The following is a 14,415-nucleotide window of genomic DNA, read 5'->3' on the forward strand; positions in this document are numbered from 1 at the left end:
AAAAAAAAGGGGCCAGAGATTGTGCAGAGGAACAAGGAAGATTGGGTGAACCAAGGGGTCCTGATTTGCCGATGACTTCCATATTGTTGTGTGATATTGCTGTTCTTCTCCTGCAGATTCGTCGTGTGATTGGGGACTTTGGTGTTCCAATAGCCATTTTTATTATGGTTATAGCTGATTTCTTTATCACCGATACCTACACCCAGGTGAGATCCTTAGGGAGCACTTTCCACTTAAAGCATTGCATAGAGATTAGTACCCTTATCCTATCATAGTGTGTCCTCGCTGAGCAATTCCTATATGGGGATTGCTTAAAAGCTATAATGCATATATATAAAAGGTTGCTGAGCTACAAGTGATAGAAAAGAGAGCTTGACTTCCTTTCCAAAGCTAATTGAAATGACAAGTGAAAGGGTGATGGGTTTGGATGCCTTAGTGAATTGCCACCAGGACACTGAATGGAGATAGTTAAGGATAGAGCAGGGAAGGGGGACCAGTAGAAAGTCTGGCTTGAGAAGAAGAGCAGCACTAAGGTAAGAACATAAGAAGAACCATACTGGGTCAGACCAATGGTCCATCTAGCCCAGTGTCCTGCTTCCAACAGTGACCAATTCAGGTCACAAGTACCTGACAGAATCCCAAATAGTAGCAAGATTCAGGCTACTGATCCCAGGGACAAGCAGTGGCTTCCCCCATGTCTGTCTCAAAAGCAGACTATGGACTTTTCCTCCAGGAACTTATCCAAACCTTTTAAAAACACAGATACACTAACCGTTGATACCATATCCTCTGGCAATGAGTTCCAGAGCTTAACTATTCGTTGAGTGAAAAAAAATATTTCCTCTTGTTTGTTTTAAAATTAATACCATGTAAGTTCCTTGAGTGTCTCCTAGTCTTTGTACTTCTGAAATAGTAAAAAAATCAATTTATGTTTACCTCGTTCTACGCCACTCAGTATTTTGTAGACCTCTATTATATCCCTTCTCAGCTGTCTCTGTGGAACTGAAAACAGATATTTTCTCAAACAAGACTGGGTGTGAGCATCAGCAGAACAATTAACTTCTTAACTCTTTCCCAGAAACTGAGTGTTCCTAAAGGCTTGGAGGTGTCCAATGCCAGTCTCCGGGGCTGGTTTATCCATCCCTTCGGGGTTCATTCTGATTTTCCCATCTGGATGATGTTTGCTACAATTGTCCCTGCACTGCTTGTCTTCATCCTCATCTTCATGGAGTCACAGATCACAACGTAAGAAAGGATCTTATCCTTGTTTGTATGGCTGGTGGATCCCTCACTAAAGGGGGGGGAGGGGAGAGAAGAGGTAAAGAGAGAGAGGAAGACAGAAAATAGACTCAGGTGCTGCTGAATGGTAGCTGAATAGTGGTTTAGTTTGTTAGAGTAATCACTTGGTTTTGGGGATAATGAATTGAGTAAATAATTTTGGGGGTTTTTAATTGATTAAATTGATTTATTATTGGTTATTAATTGGATGGGTTGGAGGAGACACTGGTTGTATTTATTAGTGAACTGTTAAGATTTTTTTAACCAAAAACCTGGTAACTACTATATTATTGCCTCCTACCAGACAGTAGAGTTCATGTTTTTGGATGCCATTTTTTGGATCGTTACTACACGCAACAAAGGGATTCAGATTGTGATTGTAAAGACATTTTGGATCCAGCAGTTGTCCTTCTGTTCCACTGGAATTCCAGTTCAATTAGAGCCAGAGCAGGAATCTGGTGCCATGAGCCTTCAGTAACAGCTACCCAGGGATTTTTTTCTCAATTTTTATATTCCCATCCTCCCTCTCACCAAATGTACAATAGTCCATCCATTGCAATAACAGTTATTTGACTGGATCTATGCTTCAAACTCCTTCTGGAACCCTGCAATCAAAAGACAAAATTCTAGCCACTAGGTGTCACCATTGCATGATGTAATGACTTCCTGCCTAGCAGGAGCTGTGAACAAACCCTGGGGAGCAGAAAGGAAGGGGTAGGAATGATGGACAAAGCCTAGTATGAGTAATGGGCTTATCAGGAGTGTAGATGGCTATAGGGAGCTGGATTTTTGTGTTTGGTTTGTCTACATTTTGTAATAGATATTTTCCAGTAGTTGTGTATTTTTTGCCTGGAGTGTTTTGTCTCAGCTTGTTTTTTATGTGTTATATATTTTATGGGTTTGCTTGATTTGCAATATTGTATTTTTCTGCTAGCTGTACATCAGTTTGAATGGCTTGCAGTAGAGAAGGCTTTTAAATAGAGAAAAACCTGACCCAAGAATCAAACTCAGCTTCCTCTACAAGGCAGTGGACAGTACCAGACCTGCCCAAGCTGGTGGGTTCTGCTGATGAAGAGCTGAAGATACTGTCATTGTCTGAGAAGGATGACTTATACCAGATTTCGGCTAACTTTTAATCTCTTTCTCTTTTCTAGACTGATTGTGAGCAAGCCAGAGAGAAAGCTAGTGAAGGGTTCTGGTTTCCACCTGGACCTTTTGTTGATTGTTGGCATGGGGAGTATATGTGCCCTCTTTGGGATGCCCTGGCTCAGTGCCACCACAGTAAGGACAGTCACCCACGTCAACGCCTTGACTGTGATGAGTAAACCCAGTAGCCCAGGAGAAAAAGTCCAGATTCAACATGTCATAGAACAGAGGATCAGTGGGCTTTTGGTGGGCATCCTTGTAGGTAAGTCTTTAAAAACACAATTCTTAAAGATTGTGGAAATAGCCAGATGTAATGTTTTTAATGTGGCAGAGAGCAACATGGCCCTACTTGGAGGTCAGTTTGTGAAAAGCCAGTTATCTGGGTGAACACTAATTTACCCAAGTAAAAAGGCTGTCTGAACATTGTTCACCTTTAATCTGGCAGAACGTGCAATTCCACCGTACAAGTACTCTTAGCTGGATTAAAGGAATTGTTCCTGGAGGTGTTTGGACAATATTAAGAAATAATGTGTGTGGATTAAATTTTCAAATGCACATATGCTATTTCCCAGTGAAGTTTAGGCAGGCCAGTTCTACCTGTGGGCAATTTTCAAAGGGAAAATGGACTTCACACTGCCTGGGTGGGCTATTTTCAAAGTGGCCACCTTGATTGGCAGCAGCTTTAGAGTGAATGACTTAGATCTCTCTGTCTCCCATCAGGTCTCTCTATCTTGATGGAACCTGTTCTGAAGCTCATTCCTCTGGCGGTGCTCTTTGGAATCTTCCTTTACATGGGTGTGACGTCTCTGAATGGAATCCAGCTGTATGACCGAATGCTGCTCATGCTCAAGCCACCCAAGTACCATCCTGATGTGCCATATGTGAAGAGGGTAAGACAAGACGGGAGCCTTTTTATAGTGGCTTTCACTGCAGCCTCTGCTGGAGCATCTTCAAACAATTTACGCATAGAAATTTCCCAATAATCATAAATATAAACGACTTACATTTTTCAAGACATTTACATATGATCCTGCACTGTAAATATAACCTGTCTTTCTAAAGACGTCTTAGTGTCTGTCTTCAGACTATTGTGTTAGTCAAGGGAATATGTATTTAATCTCTGGTGTTCTAGGACATTTAGAGGTATATAAAGGTATTTATACATCCTCACGACTGAATATTATATCTTGTCCTGATATCATTATGTTATGTTATGTTATGTTGATCTTTCAATCCACTTCCAATCCAATATGATTTACTTATGCACTCTTATTTGTAATAACTGTAAAATTATTATTCCGTTAACAGTGTGTTTTTTCTAGCAAAAAAGGTGCCGGTACTCAAATGCTAGGCCACCCTTCAGGGGTGAGGTGATCACTGAGGGACCCACCCCACAATGGCCAGGCCCCCTGCAACCAGTCACAGAATCTGTGACAAGGCAGAATTAGTGTGTAGAGCCTGAGCTCTTTCATTAAAACTTGGGGGCCATGGGTCAATTTTAGCAGACAATAGAAAAGGTGCCGGTACTCAGTACCCCCTCAAAAAAAGCCCTGTCCGTTAATATGATCGCTTTGATATTCTATGTACCCATCTGTATCTATATTTTGAAATTCTTATCCTATAATGTGTACATGTTGAGTGGCCTAGTGGTTAGGGTGGTGGACTTTGGTCCTGAGGAACTGAGTTCAATTCCCAGCACAGGCAGCTCCTTGTGACTCTGGGCAAGTCACTTAACCCTCCATTGCCCCATGTAGACCACATTAAGCCTGCCATGAGTGGGAAAGTGTGGGGTACAAATGTAACAAAACAAAAACATTTTGTAAGCCACATTGAGCCTGCAAATAGGGGGGGAAATGTGAGATACAAGTGCAGCAAATAAATAAATACAATCCGCTCATAAATTGTTGCTGACATATCTACATAAATCTGCTTTTCTTAAGTGTGGGCTGTGCATCCTGCACAGTGACGTACCGGGGGGGGCGGGCGGTCCGCCCCGGGTGCACGCCGCTAGGGGGTGCCGCGGCGCGCGCCTGCTCCAAGTTCACTAACTTCGTACGTTCGCTGCAGCTCCCTCTGTCCCGGAACAGGTTACTTCCTGTTCCGAGGTAGAGGGAGCTGCAGCGAACGAGCGAAGTTAGCAAACTCGGAGCCGACAGGCGCGCGCCGCGGCACCCCCCCCCCCAGCGGCGTGCACCTGGGGGGGGTGTCATTTCACCGGAGGGGGGGGAGGTGTCATTTTGCGGGGGGGGGGGGCGCATCGGCGATCCGCCCCGGGTGCCATCCAGGCTAGGAACGCCACTGATCCTGCAGCCTCTGTTTAAGGTACATGCAGCAGAGACTGGTGTCCTGTGGTGTCAAAAGAGGCAAGGAGGATATTGAATTTTTGTCTTTGACCACTCTCACCTTGTTGCCTTTAGGTGAAGACCTGGCGAATGCACATCTTCACGCTCATTCAGATCTTCTGTCTCATGGTCCTGTGGGTGGTGAAGTCAACCCCAGCTTCCCTGGCATTGCCCTTCATCCTGATCATGACTGTGCCCCTGCGCAGGTTCCTGCTTCCCAAGATCTTCCGAAACCTGGAATTGAAATGTGTAAGTCTAACGGTGTAACCTCTATACGACTGTAGCTCCTTCTTGTTCCATGAGTGCAGTACACTCCTCTTAACTCTGAATGAAACGTAACAGATGAAGTCAGATAAGGCCCAACTGGCCCATCCAGTCAGCCCACTTCTCTTCACATCTAGTTCCCTACGACTTTGTGTGGATGAGCACATTATTTACTGTATCAACACTAGGACTCTTTTTCCCCATATTTCACCCACCTTCTACCACTATTACTAAATATCTCTGTAATTCTACAAGGTATACAGAGCACTGTACAGATACAGAGAAGAGAGAGTGCCAGCTCTGTGGAGCAGATATTGAGGAGAGACACGCTGAGATCAGATAGACTATAAGCATTAACCAGGGCTTCTGAAGTGTAGTCAGGATGTCATGTCAACATTTGCTCTCTCTCTCTCTCTCTCTCTCTCTCTCTCTCTTTCTTTATCTCTCTCTTTCTCTCTCTTTCTCTCTTTCTCTCTCTCTCTCTCTCGCTCATCTCTCTTTCCTCTCTCCTCTCTGCTTCAATTTCTCTCTCTCTCTCTCTCTCTCTCTCTCAACCCTTGTGCTTCACCCATTGACACATGGCTGGCCACAGTGCCCCTGATGTTCAAAACCATTTAACCGGGGATATTCAGTGGGAGATAGCCAGCTGTCTTCCACTGAATATTATTGGTTAACACCTAGTTATGTTGCATGATAAAACTGGCTATCTGCAGATTTTCGGTGAACCGCCAGCTAAGTTTTGCTGCCGTATTTGGCCGCCAAACTGACAGGTATATCTCTGGCTGGTTTAAACATAACCGGCCAGCACTGAATATTGGCTTGGCCAGTTATGTTTAAACCGGCCAAAATTAAACTGGATATTCAATGCCAGTCAACAGAAATGGCCAGGCATTGAATATCCGAGCTCAATGGTAGCCACGGGAGGCAGCCCAGCTACATCCTGTGCTCTGAATATTGGGCCCAGTGGATTTGTAATGGAATCTGGAGTAGAATCGGTATTAGGAATTAACGTTTCAACCCATTTCCTAGCTCTGAACTCTGTCAGGTCAATATTGCACTGCCCCCATTAGCAGTTTTTTGTAGATGTCAGTTGCGGTGGTCAAACAATATCTGGATATTCAGCATTGGTCAGTGACTGGCACTGAATATCCGGATAATGTGGTCAGCACCAGAATTCATCCAGATTGTGGGAATATTCAGTCCACGATCTGGATATGTTCCAGGACTGCTCCGGTTCTATCTGTGCTCTGCCCTGCCACTGTCTGGATAGTGCAGAAGTGGTCTGTAAGGATATTCAGAAGCAGTGTCTCTGAATGTCCTGGTGAGCAGTGCTTATCCAGATCGCAGATGCTTTTGAATATTAATCTGTATAATGCGCAAACCCTTATACAACACTAGGTTCCTTCACCACTGCTAATGGTCTACTCCAATATTCACTCCTATTCCCCTCATTCCCTCCTCCAGCAAAGAAGTACCGTCTCACATTTTCTTGAACCTAATGTACAAAATTAAAATAAAACAATACACAGATAGGGCTTAGCATATCAAACATATAAACGGCAAGTGACCGACTCACCTGCAAATGCGCAGTAGAGTCAGAACGCTGAGAGTGTAGAAGTCCAAGCCCCGCCTCCACCAGCAGTACAGCCCAATAGGGAGGAGGGATTGGACATGGGTGTGGAAATCAGAGGAGGAGGGAGCAGGGAGGGAAGGAGGGGGCAGAACTGAGGGAAACAGATGCTGGGGGGAGGGCAGGGGAGAGAGCAGGGTTGGTGGATGGGGGGGGGAGGGGAGGGAGGGAGGGAGAGGCCATAGGAAAACAAAAAACTAGCCCGTTGTTACGGGCTTAACGGCTAGTATTAAATATATAGTCCCTTAAGATCATTGGTGCTTAGGAGCTGAAATGTTGTCTCTGGGTTCTGAATCAATACCTTTTAGTATTACATTTCCTCTGGTATAATATTCATCTGAGTCATTCTTAAAGAATAATCTAAATATCAAACTAGAGCTCTTGGAATATCATCAAATCAATTTCTGGAAAACTCTAGACAGATACCCAAGCAAAAAAGATAATAATGATGATGTGATAAAAATAATTTTATTTATGCGGAGGAAAAGCCTCAAATGTGAAGGGAGCACTCCGTCGTTGATGATTCCAACATAAGGGAGGTCCCTTTAATCATCACGGGCATAAAAACCTCCTTTAAGAAAAGTTGAGCTATTAGAACCTAAACATACTCTTAACGGTTCTAAATGGTACACTTATCTCTCAATCCTGCAGTCGTTTGAACAGGATTGAGAGATAAGTGTACCATTTAGAACCGTTAAGAGTATGTTTAGGTTCTAATAGCTCAACTTTTCTTAAAGGAGGTTTTTATGCCCGTGATGATTAAAGGGACCTCCCTTATGTTGGAATCATCAACGACGGAGTGCTCCCTTCACATTTGAGGCTTTTCCTCCGCATAAATAAAATTATTTTTATCACATCATCATTATTATCTTTCATTCTTGAAGAATGCCATTTTCTAAGGTCACCAAAAGCACCTTCTTGAACTGTTTGTACCTTGGCCTGCATGGAATGGATATCAACCCCCGGAATGTGACTCAGACGCACAGTAATCCCTGATGGATCTAGTCCCTACAGACAGACTGGGAATAGGCAGTTCATATACAGAACTGAGTTGCATCTGTTTGGTGTGTTTGGTACTGCTGGTAACCTTGCATTTCATTCTTTGTAGCTCGATGGAGATGATGTACAGGTGACCTTAGATGAAACGGAGGGTCAGGATGTGTACGACGAGGTCCCAATGCCAGTGTGAGCCACCAGAGCTAGTTTTCTTTTCTCTTTCAAGACCAAGGGTCCGATTTATTGATGGTTTTTCCACTCCCATATAATTGGAGCAAAGTCTCTTGACAAATCCTAGCCAAAGTGCCTTCAACAACAGCAGGAGTGCTGGGTGAATTCCAGAAGATTCTCTCTTCTACCTTGTAGGAAGACTGGTAATGAAGTTGATCAGGACCAAAACCAATCCCATTTATATTGACTGGACCCAGTCATGTCTGAAAGGACTCAGCTTGGCTTTTCCATGTGTGGTGTGGCCTAAACGTTGCAATTTCTGAAAATGGTGGTGAACTAGCTTATTCTTTGCAGGTAGAAATGCTTTCTGGGCCCTGGAAGAGCACCACCTAATGAGAAAAAGGACCCTAAGGAAGACAAGAACATTGATCCATGTGCACACACATGCATATGAGTGAGTTCAGTCTCATCTGAGTATACACGTGCTCATATGTAATCTTACCATATAATCCTTTACACACACTAGCATACAGGAGTCTATTCTTCGACCAGATGGTTTTCTTTAGGCTTCCAGTTCACTGAGAAGCAGGTCGTAATAGAGTTGTGATGCCATGAGTCTACATGCACAACTACCTGGTAGATGGGGGAGGGGTATGTTTCCCCATTTTAACCCTTTCATTCCACCCCCCCCCCCCCCCCCGGTCTAGCCCAGGCATTGCAGCAATTGTCCCTGGCCAGAGACGACAAAGTGTGGCCAGTAGGGGTTGCCATTAAACAATGGCTGCAACTCCCTCCTCCTGGAGGGCTGTGAATGCTGTCACTGCAGCATCCCCAATTCCGGCTAGCCCACGGAGTAGAAAGTGGATTCAGGAAGCAAACCCCGATCTTGCAGTTGACAGTGCCACGGTCTGGCCCAAAGTCAACAGACTTAATATGTCCTGCTTCTTAAATAATATGCTGGTGGTGAGGGACTGAGATAGGATTATGTCTAGGAGGGTGTAGTAATCAGTTTTAGCAACTGTGGGAGGGAGGGAGTATAGGAGTGTGTTTGAGAAGATAACTGTGTCTTCTCTGACCGTTCAGTGAGCTCCTTGCACACCAACATGGTTCACAATTACTGTGAGAGAAAGGCTGTTGTCTCATTAGGTGCTGCCTGAGGGCTCTTATGCATTTTTATTGTTTTTATTATACACTGAAATGTAAGTTATATCTTCCTTGTGAGATGTATTGTGCTTGAGTTCTATTAACCATGTCCTGGTCAGACAGGCTGCTTTTGTGGCATATGTTGGCAGTGTTGAAATTATCAGGAAAAAGCAGAATACTACCCCGAGCGGTCAAGTTATCCAGCAGCAGAACGTGACGGATTGCTAAAAGAAATCACAAAGTGAAATCAATTTGCAGGCTATGTGTTATTATAGCATTGCAGGAATGAGAGACTGGCTGTCTGTCCTTTAACCGCGATAACTTGTCTGCTTAGCTTTAGGGAGAAAGGATTCACGCTTCCCTATCATAGCCTTTTTGTTTGTTTCATTTTATATATTTATATAGACATGCATATATGTTATTGCAGGTTAGACTAGAAGTTTGGGGATTTGCTAATATTGTCGGTTTTATCACCAATGGAAGATGTAAATATATAAATATATGGAAAAGATTCCTTAATTTTCTACTTGTACAGAACAGACATAACTGGTGCTTCTGAGTTTAGCTTAGTCTAAAAATAACATGAATTACCTGGTCTGATCAGTTGGGGGAGGGTAGACTGTGCTTCTGAGATAGGAGGAGACTGGCAGGTCATTGAGAGCAGGCTAAGGGTCCTGTTTACTAAGACGCATTAGTGTTTTTAACATGCCTACAATTAACGCATGCGCTAACTGTGTAGGCATCTATAAGGATAATGTAGGCGCATACACGGTTAGCCTGCGTACATGGTTAACGTGTGTTAAAAACGTCAATGAGCCTATAACACAGTAAACAGGGCCCTAAATCTCATTGAATCTATGGACATGTGATTCCATTTCATTCTATTCTAATCTGCGATTTCTATTCTGCTTTTAACTTGCGATTCAAAGCGGATCACAGAGCAAAGAGATATTTGCCAATCAGACAGAATTACATTAAAATCAATAATCTAATCTTAATAAGAAATATCTAAGTCATTTTTATAAAACATAACATTAAGAAACAAAACAAATACGTTTTTAACACCTTTCAAAAAGAACTGTAAAGCGAACTGTTTTAGGTAGACTATTCCATATTTTTGAGCCTTGGAAGGCAACAGATTGCTCCCAAACAGACTCCAATCGCATGTTTTTTTACAGAAGGAACATCGAGAGGCAGATTTTCAGAACTCCTAGATGCTTTCAACCCTTTGATGCTACACCATTGTTCACGATGGGGGCCCTTTTTGCCTCGTGCTGAGGCCCTTTTTACCGCAGCGGGTAAAAAGGTCGAAAAAACAAATGGCCATGCGGTAAGATTGCACTTACCACATGGCCATGAGGGGGGGGAGCACTTACTGCCATCCAATGAGGTGGCGGTAAGGCCTCCCAAGCTAACCCGGCAGTAAACAGGCAGCGTGTGACGCTAACCGATTACTGCCAGGCAGGGGCGTAGCTAGACTTCGGCGGGAGGGGGATCCAGAGCCCAAGGCGAGGGGGCACATTTTAGCCCCCCCCCCCCCCGGCGCCACCCCCCCGCCATTGTCGACCCCCCCTGCCGCCGCCACCACCAACAACTTTGACCCCCCCTGCCAACGACTCTCTCGACCCCCCATCCCGCTGCCAACCCTCCCCTGCCGACGCCGTTGCCTACCTTGTGCCAGAAGAAGAGGACCTCGGCTGGTGGGGGTTGGGGTCCCCCACCAGCAAAGGTAGGTAACGGCGGGTTGGTGATGGGAGGGGGGGTAGAGAGGATCATCAGCAGGGGATCCAGGGCCAAATCTACGGAGGCCCAGGCCCCCGTGGCCCCCATGTAGCTACGCCACTGCTGCGGTAAAAATAGGGACCTATTTTCTCTACATGCTAGGAGTGGAACTACCTCCGATGCTCATGTTGGGCTGGTGGTACTTCTGGATTGCCCTGTGGTAATACCGCAGTGAGCTTACCACTGCTTTGTAAATGGGCCCCTGTATTGTCTATTTCCCAAGAAGGATGAAAACCATTTAAGAACTGATCTCCCAATTCCCCTTTTCACTCAATCTAAAAAGCAAATGCATTGTCTAAAGAAGGTGCTCTCTGAATAAATCTTGAGCTGGCCTTTTAAAAAGGCAGCAAAGCCAGAAAAGAATGAAGAAAAGCAAAACCACATCTCCATAGATCTCAGGGGCTAAATAAAACCAGAAGCCAGTTGGTACTGCAGACAATGAGAAATATGTCCAACCTCGATCCTCAAGGGCCACAATCCAGTTGGGTTTTCAGGATTTCCCCAATGAATATCCATGAGGTCTATATGTATGCACTGCCTCCATTCTATGCAAATAGATCTCATGCATATTCATTATGGAAATCCTGAAAACCCAACCTGACAAGGACAGAGGTTGGACACCCCTGCCCTAGAACATCCCACAGTAAATCCCACATCTTTTTTGGTTGTATAACTTTGGGTGTGTATCATAACAGTGTATGCATCCAAAATTATCAGTTCACTGGTGCTCCTGCCTCAGTGCTTTCAAATATGGAGTCCTGTGCCTTCTGTCATTTGACCTTAATCGCTATGGGGGTCTTTTACTAAGCCATGATGGCAATTTTAGCTTGCGGTAGAAATCAGCTGGCAGTAAATGCCGAGATGCTCATGGGTGTCTCGGTGTTTACCACCAGCTGATTTCTATCGTGAGCTAAAACTTCTACCACAACTTAGTAAAAGACCCCCTATACAGGGCCGCTGAGAGGGGGGGCAGGGGAACAAAATTCCCCGGGTCCAGGCCTCCAAGGGGGGCCTGGCGCCGCAGTCCCCTCCACCCGCCCCCTCCATCCACTACCGGGCCCTCCTGAATTCAAATTATAGCGCCTCACCTCGACCTCACTCCGTTTGAAAGAAGCGCAGCAGCGGCAGTCTGCAGATCGCCTCCCTTCGGGCCTTCCCTCCCTGTGTCCCTCCCTCGCGCTATGATTTGAATTCATGGGGGCCCGGCCTGGTGGTGAACGGAGGGGGTGGCGGCGACGACGACCTTGGGGGGTGGGGGCCCTGGGGGCGGCCTTGCCCCGGGCCCTGCCCCTATGTGTGACCTAGACTAGGAAGGCTAGGAATTCCCAGTGAAAAGAGAGCATAATTTTTTTTATCAGACACCAGGAATTATACCAAAACATGGATAGAGTATGATGGTGTAAATCTGAAGATAATTTTAAGAAACTTTTCTTATTTATTTTTAAGAAGTTTCATTTAAAAAATTGTATTTTTTAATGAATTTAATGAAAGATGATTTAGTTTCAAGTTCTAAAGAGGTTTTGCTTGGTTTTTTTTAATGCCACACCAATATGCACCAGATTTTATTGGGAGTCAGCAAACCAAGGTTGAATCATCATCACCTTAGGACAGCAATAGTAACTCAGAAGCAAGGCTTTACCTCTTTAGGTGAAGCGACAATAAACTTTCAATTTTTGTGAGGATCAAGGCGAATCTATTGCACTGCCTACCTCTCCTAGTCAAAACTTCAGTTAGCAGAAGGGGTACAAAATGCTGAAATGTTACTTGAAGTTAAAAAAAAATGCTTTATTTTTTCTTTTTTAAATAAAATGATTTATTTACATATAAAGAAATACAGATTATACGTGCTTACTCCTTATTCATGGGCACTCCCTCACTTGCAGAGGCCATTCTGTTTCTTGTAGACAGAAAGAAAAAAAAGGACCCCTTAGTCCAGCTGTGATGGACTAAGGGGTCTTTTAAGGTGCGGCAGGCCTACCGCACGCTAAAAGGGCATTACCACGAGATGAACTGAGGCATCCTGCAGTAGTTTCCCCATTCAGTGTGCTAATCCCACACTGGAAAATATTTTCCAGCGTGGAAGGTGTGCCCATGGGTGGAGAGTAGGCGTGCCTGCACTAATCAGGTAGCACGGGCACATTACTGTGCACACGCCGATTAGTGTGAGAGTACTTACCACCTCCTAAATAGCTGGGCTCCCACGGTAATGGCCACGTACTACTGGGGAAATTAGTGCGTGGCCATTACAATGAAATACGGCACAGCAGCCATTTTACTGCTGCACTAAAAGTGGCCGCAGCACATGGAAACCCCACGGACTGTCACCAGCTCCAGCCACGTTTTAGCATGGCTTGATAAAAGGAGCCCTAAATCTTCTAATGACATAGGCCCCCTTTTACTAAACTGTGTTAGCATGTGCCTAACACAGCTTCAAATGCTATACCACGGGATGCACTCAGGGTCCCTGCATGCGCTGTGTGCTAAAAAAAATCATTTTTTTTGAAGGGGCATGTTGGGGTGAAGAGTGGGCATTCCTAACTGTTTAGCATATGGATAGTGGGTTAGCCCTTACCACCTACAGTACTACTACTACTTATCATTTCTAAACTGCTACTAGACGTATGCAGCGCTGTACACTTGAACATGAAGAGACAGTCCCTGCTCGACAGAGCTTACAATCTAATTAGGACAGACAAACAGGACAAATAAGAGATAAGAGTAGGAAGATTCTGTGTGGAATCCTAAAGAGTAGCAAAATTCCGGAATCCCAATATCAAGATTCTGTGCAGAATCCCAAAGAGTAACAAGATTCCGGAATCCCAAAGAGTAGCAAGATTCCGGAATCTCAAAGACTACTACTACTTATCATTTCTATAGCGCTACTAGACGTACGCAGCGCTGTACACTTGAACGTGAAGAGACAGTCCCTGCTCAACAGAGCTTACAATCTAGGACAGACAAACAAGAGATAAGAGAATATTAAAATAAGGATGATAAAATAAGGGTTCTGAACAAGTGAATAAGGGTTAAGAGTTAAAAGCAGCATGAAAAAGGTGGGCTTTTAGCTTAGATTTGAAGACGGCCAGAGATGAAGCTTGACGTACCGGCTCAGGAAGTCTATTCCAGGCATATGGTGCAGCAAGATAAAAGGAACGGAGTCTGGCATTAGCGGTAGAGGAGAAGGGTGCAGATAAGAGAGATTTACCCAGTGAACGGAGTTCCTGGGGAGGAATGTAGGGAGAGATGAGAGTGGAGAGGTACGGAGGAGCTGCAGAGTGAATGCACTTATAGGTCAATAAGAGGAGTTTGAACTGTATGTGGAAACGGATAGGAAGCCAGTGAAGTGATTTGAGGAGTGGAGCTACTATGAGCATAACGACACTGGCGGAATATTAGTCGTGCAGCAGAATTTTGAACAGATTGAAGAGGAGAGAGATGGCTAAGTGGGAGACCTGTGAGAAGCAAGTTGCAATAGTCTAAGTGAGAGGTGATAAGATTGTGGATGAGGGTTCTGGTAGTGTGCTCAGAAAGGAAAGGGCGAACTTTGGTGATATTATAGAGAAAGAAATGACAGGTTTTAGCAGTCTGTTGAATATGTACAGAGAAGGAGAGGGAGGAGTCAAAGATGACCCCAAGGTTACGAGCTGATGAGACAGGAAGGAT

At 44.6% G+C, this 14,415-nt stretch overlaps 1 protein-coding gene across 1 annotated transcript in view; it reads left to right on the forward strand.

Moving 5' to 3' along the window:
* The window catches only part of SLC4A1 (solute carrier family 4 member 1 (Diego blood group)), a 56,630-nt gene extending 46,315 nt beyond the window's left edge, over positions 1 to 10,315 (forward strand). The window contains 6 exon segments of the mRNA XM_030220485.1: positions 117 to 206; positions 1,079 to 1,245; positions 2,433 to 2,686; positions 3,145 to 3,314; positions 4,842 to 5,015; positions 7,769 to 10,315. Of these exon segments, the coding sequence (XP_030076345.1) occupies positions 117 to 206; positions 1,079 to 1,245; positions 2,433 to 2,686; positions 3,145 to 3,314; positions 4,842 to 5,015; positions 7,769 to 7,849 (936 nt within the window). The 3' untranslated portion in view covers positions 7,850 to 10,315.
* The last annotated feature ends 4,100 nt before the right edge of the window (positions 10,316 to 14,415 follow it).

This window comes from Microcaecilia unicolor, chromosome 12 (genome assembly GCF_901765095.1).
Source record: "Microcaecilia unicolor chromosome 12, aMicUni1.1, whole genome shotgun sequence".
Lineage (NCBI taxonomy): Eukaryota > Metazoa > Chordata > Amphibia > Gymnophiona > Siphonopidae > Microcaecilia > Microcaecilia unicolor.